General features: G+C 45.8%; 1 protein-coding gene across 1 annotated transcript in view; it reads right to left on the bottom strand.

Moving 5' to 3' along the window:
- The window catches only part of nus1 (NUS1 dehydrodolichyl diphosphate synthase subunit), a 25,618-nt gene extending 24,948 nt beyond the window's left edge, over positions 1 to 670 (bottom strand). Inside the window, exon 1 of the mRNA XM_020532767.2 lies at positions 142 to 670. Within this exon, the coding sequence (XP_020388356.1) occupies positions 142 to 463 (322 nt within the window). The 5' untranslated portion in view covers positions 464 to 670. The remainder of the gene's footprint in view (positions 1 to 141) is intronic.
- Positions 671 to 5,604: the final 4,934 nt, after the last annotated feature.

Below are 5,604 nucleotides of genomic sequence, written 5' to 3'. Positions count from 1 at the left end.
TCAAGAGTAGCACAACACGCGAGTTTGTGGACAGGCAGCGTACAGAAACCCGGGGTGTCCCCCTTCTTGTGTGTGTGGAAAGGAGGGGGGATGGAAGGCTCGTTTACATTCGGGCAACTACCCTCTCCACCCCCGGCTCACCTTGGTTGTCATAGACGCTGACATAGGAAATGCCAACAGCCATACACCACACCACCACGTTAGCGATGTCCGTGTAGCTGCTCTCGTCCTCGGTCACTACCAGCCCCAAGTGCAGCGGTAACTTCTTCAGGCAGCGTCCGTCCGAGCGCCAGCGCGCGCGCCGGCTCTTGCCTTTGTTCTTGGCGTTCTGGAATCGGAACGCCAGGCTCGCCGGGTTCCAGCGCCTCCAGGCCCACATTCCATGGTGGAGCCAGGCCGACAGCGTCCGGTGCAAGCACAGCACTGTGTGCAGTACCCTCCAGACCAGCTCAAACACTGCCATCACCTTACCATGCGATTACAGAGAGGGTTCGGGGTGGGGAGGAGAACTGCAGCGTGTGAAACCAAAACTAAATAACAAACCCTCCCGTTGTAAAGATTCACATGGAGAAAAGCCAGCTTTGCTAAATCAGTCTCTCTCTCTTTCTTTCTTTGAATGAATACGAATCAGTGCCAACTCCCCAACACGCCCACCGCCATCTTCACTCTTCCCCCACCCCCTAAGTATTAACTTTCACCTTTGACTGAAACAACACATGGAGTGCTGGGATTGGTTCACAAGGTCCGACCCCGACGTGCACGTCAGCCTTGGCTGAAACCCGACAAGAGAGCAGTGTACTTCTCTCACCCAACAGCATGGAGCTGCAGCGTCCCCTAAATCGGCAGAGCTCAATTCATCTCCAGCTTCAACATTTGTCAATGCAATGCTGAAGGGGAACAGCAAATCATATCATAGATAAATCTGTGTAGGTGCTTGCAAAACAACTTTTGAAATGTTGCAACGTCGAAAGGGCGTTATCGAATCCTCCCACAAACAGAAATGTGGCAATGACTATTTCCCAGTTGTAATGATGAGGAAAGGACACGGGACGCAGGCGAGGGGACAGGTTCGTGGAACATCTGCGCTCTGCACGCACCAACCGCCGGTTGCCATCTATTTTAATTGCCACCCCAGCAACATGTCCATCCTTGACATCCTCCACTGTCAGAGTGAGGCCAAACGTCAACAGGAAGAACGACACTTGATATTTTCACCTTGGGAGCTTACAGCCCAAGGGCTGGAATATTGACTTGACCAGCTTCAAAATCCCTCCACCCCCCAGCTTTATCCCACGTCCAGCCCTCAGTCGCATCCCTGACCTAGCCTGTCCATCTTCCTACTCGCTTATGGGTACCACCCTTCCCACTGACCAATCACAATAACCCCTACTTGCATCCACCTATCACCATCCCACCCACCTTTCCCCAGCCCCAGCCCCCTCCCTCTATTTATTCCTGGGGACCTCTTCTACTCCCCAGTTCCGATGAAGGGTTTTGGCTGAAATGTTGACTTTCATACTTCTCTGATGTTTTCCTATTCATGTACTTATCCAAATGTCTTTTAAATGTTGTAATTGTCCGCCCCGCCCTCCCCCCCACCCCTGTCTTTGGTCTGTGGGAGGAAATCGGAAACCCGGCTAAAATAACTCTTCAGAGGCTGGCATCCCAACACCAGTCACCCTCTATTTGCAAACACATTGCCTTTGACAATAGCATTGCCTCTCACTGAGTCAGGCATTCAGAGGCCCCAATATTCCCTGACATTCATCCTTTTATGTCAGCTAGGTTTCCCTGATTAGACCAGATTAACAGCGCCAATCAGGGAACTCATATTCCTTGAGGTCTAGCTGGCTGACCTTGTTACAATTATTGAATCACTCTGAGTCCACTGATGGAGGATGGTCTGATCTTTTTGAGAGCTTCCTGGGGTGTTCTAACACCAAGTCCTCTGAATCAGAACCCAAGGCAGGAGGTATGTAACGAGCAGGAGCTTGCTTCTTGTGCTCAAAGGACCTCCATAGACATTCACTCACTTCTTTGGAGGCAGAAAGGGGGAGACAATGGCCTAATGGTATTATCGCTGGATAGTTAATACAGCAATCCAGATATTGTTCTGAGGGCCCAGGTTCAAATCTCATCACAGCAGATGGAGGAATTTAAATTTTTTTAAAAATCTGGAATTAAGAGTCTAATAATGTCCATCCATTGCCAGTTGTTGGGAAAAACCCATCTGGTTCACTAATGTCCTTTAGGGAAGGAAACTACCATCCTTACCTGGTCTGGCCTACATGTGACTCCAGACCCACAGCAATGTTGACTCTTACCTGCCCTCTGGACAATTAGGGATGAGCAATAAATGCTGCCTAGCCAGCAACGCCCTCATCCCGTGAATGAATAAAGGAAGTGTCAAGGCATCTAATTCCATCACGTACATCTCTGATTCAGAGGACTCGACAATGTTTGATGGAGGGGGTGAATCAATGGATCCTTGAAGTATTCTGAAGGCTCTCGGGGCAGGACAAGTTTTGCCCCCACACAGTCTGTGAATTTGCAGCTTTTAAACATACTTATTCAGGACAATCATACCTACCCCTTTAGCAGCATGTAGCGTGATCCTATAATCAATTAAGAACCATGACAGCATGTTATGTAGTGAGGCTATAGGCTGTTTCTTCAGCCTTCAAAGTTTGGACCAATCTTTCTGTTCAGGCCATTAGATCATGGGTGGCATGGAACTGTCTTAATATGTTGAATCCCATTCAATTTAGGAAGTAATTAAAGTCCCTGATGGTAAACAATGGCCCATTATCCATGACCAATAGCTCTGGGACTCTGTATGTCGCAAAAGACGTACACAATTTTTCTATTGTCACTTCAGTGACTGATGAATGGACACTATACACTTCCAACCACTTTGAGTGGCCATCTTCAATGGCTAAAAACATTGAAAGGACCAGCATAGTCGACATGCAACTGAATCCAATGTTTTCCTGGCCATTCCCACGGATGTGGGGAAGCCGCTGGCAGTAATTTTTGCCCTTGTTGACACTCTGCACACTGTCCCACTAAAGCGTTATATCTGTGTCCATGCCTGGCCAGAGGCATAACTCCTCACCAATATCTTCATTTTATATAGCCCTGGATGGCCCTGGTAGAATTCAGCAAGTATTTGACAGCAACCTTTGCTCGCAACAATCACTCTCGCTCCGCAGAACAATATGACGTCCTCTACTGTGAGCTCTCCAGGTCCGAAAAGGTTTTAATTCTAGCTGAGATGGTACTTTGTTTTACCCCATTAATGCCAGTTGTTTCATTTTGGAAAGGACTGCATATTTCTGTGTCAAAAGTCTGATATTGTTAGCTGTGACTGGTAGCGTGTCTGGAAAATTCAGTGTCATGATCTAGTGTTCTATTTGGGGTACCATTGGTAGTATATCTGCCAGTGGAAGGCAGCTTAATGCATCCGCATCCACTGCTTGGCCTCCCGCACAGTGTTCTAATTTATAATTATGAGCACTTAGTATCAGAGCCCACTGCGGAATGCAGCTGAAGTAATGGACAGCATAGTCTTATCCTCTTTAAGTAGACTAAGTAAGGGTTTGTGGTGTGTGATTATCACAAATTTCCTCCATAATGGCACAGGCTGAACCTTCTGACTCCACATATAACCTCCAATCCTTTTTCTATTTGCACTCTGCATTAGCCAAAGTCCTGGATACATAAGCCAATTGGTGTTCCTCTCCAGTGCGACACCTACGAACTAATACCTCCCCAATGCCATGTGGAGAGGCATCACGGATCTTTCTTGGGGTCATAGTGTGCCAGCACATTAGAGGATGATAGTTGATTCTTTACTACATCAAAAGCTAGGGCCTGTCTATGAGACTATTTGCAAAGGCCGACCCTTTTTTAGGAGTTGATGCAATGGTGGATGCGAGGTTGCGTATGAACTTTCCATAATAATTTACTAGATTCAGAAATGACCTAAGCTCCTGGACAGACATGGGGGCCAGTGCACATTTGATTGCCCTCACTATATCTTCAATGGGTGTAAGCTGATCTTGTCAACCCTGTAGCCCAAGTAGATCACTTGGGGGCCTGGAACACATATTTTTCCCATTTTAGGCATACACCTGCCTCAGAAAATCCCCTTAGGTCTATATTCAAGTTCTCTACGTGTTCCTTATTAGTTTTACCCGTTATCAGGACATCATCTAGCTAAATGGAGACCTGAGGTAGACCTTGCAAAATGTTCTTCATTGTCTGCTGAAAAATTGAACAGACTAATGATACGTCAGTGGCAGTCTTGTATATTGGTACAAGCCTTTGTGGGTGTTAATTGTAGCATACATTTGAGATTCCTGGTCTAAATACAATTGCACGTGAGTGTAGCTCATGTCAAACTTCATAAAGGACAAACCTCCTGCCAGCTCGGCGTACAAATCCTCTATCCAAGGTATCGGGTATTCATCCAACTGTGAAAACAGTTTACAATTTGTTTAAAATTCCCACAAAGGCAACCTGACCCACTGGGCTTCAAAATTGGTATGACCGATGCTGCCCATTCCAAGAATTGGATGATTCCTTCACTTTCTTCTAGTCTTCTGAGTTCTGCTTTTACTTTTGCCTGTAAGGGAAATGGTACCGGACAGGCCTTGAAGAATTGCAGAATTGCTTTCTTGCTTTAGGTCCTCTGATGGTCCCTGGACCTTCATGGAAAACTTTCAGGTATTCACTTAGGCAGCTGTTTTCTAATCAAAAAACGTTGATCCGATCAAAGAGAATATTTTTCGACTAATTTCACCCCATCAACTTTAGGCCTGAGCCTTCTACTACAGTCACTGGTAACCGAAGCAACTGTCTTTCATGAGAAACCAGCACTGAAGTTGTAGCCTCAATCTGTAAAAATTTCCCAGTATAGATTCTCAGTCTAGCTGAATTCTTGCACAAATTTAAGGGCTGGAGTCCAGAGTGAATTTTATTAAAAACTGTTTCTGCGATCACCAATACAGGTGCACTGGTAACAACCTTCATTTTAACCAGATGGGCATTTAAGCAGTTTATGCTTGATTGGTTCTGATTTGAATGTTGCTAAGCAATCTAACTGTTCCAAACCAGATGCAGGTAGACTTTCCAAGATATGGACTCTCGTAGACATCCTCATGGATATTGGCCTACAAGTTAACTTACTCCATTTAAGTCTAGTAGGACTCTGTTGCCACTCGAATTCGCATATCAACAGCAATTACAATGTCTTACCAGACAGGATCCTGAAGAAAATTGTAACTGTTTGCCTAAGATTTGGCTTTGTTTTAGGGTTTTGCTGTTGGCCAACCTCGAGTTGCTCCTATCAGGATATGTCCTGAATGAAGCTGTTCAGTTGCTTGCTCTCAAGTGGTGTTCCCCAAGCTTAAGTGGCCTTGCAAGGTTGTCCACTTCCATCAGAATATCTTATAACCCATGAGCTCCACTCGTTGCATTTTTCAGTGATAAAGCCAGTTGTAGCACCTGTTGAAGTCCAATTGAATTTCAGCCAGTAGGCCTTTTTGCCTAGTCACATGATTTATCCTGCAAACTAGACAGTCTCTAAACATCTCATTAAGA

Source organism: Rhincodon typus, chromosome 5 (assembly GCF_021869965.1).
Source record: "Rhincodon typus isolate 14 chromosome 5, sRhiTyp1.1, whole genome shotgun sequence".
Classification (NCBI taxonomy): Eukaryota; Metazoa; Chordata; class Chondrichthyes; order Orectolobiformes; family Rhincodontidae; genus Rhincodon; species Rhincodon typus.
The sequence above is the reverse complement of the archived record's forward strand: the minus strand, read 5'-3'. Positions and strand labels throughout refer to the sequence as shown.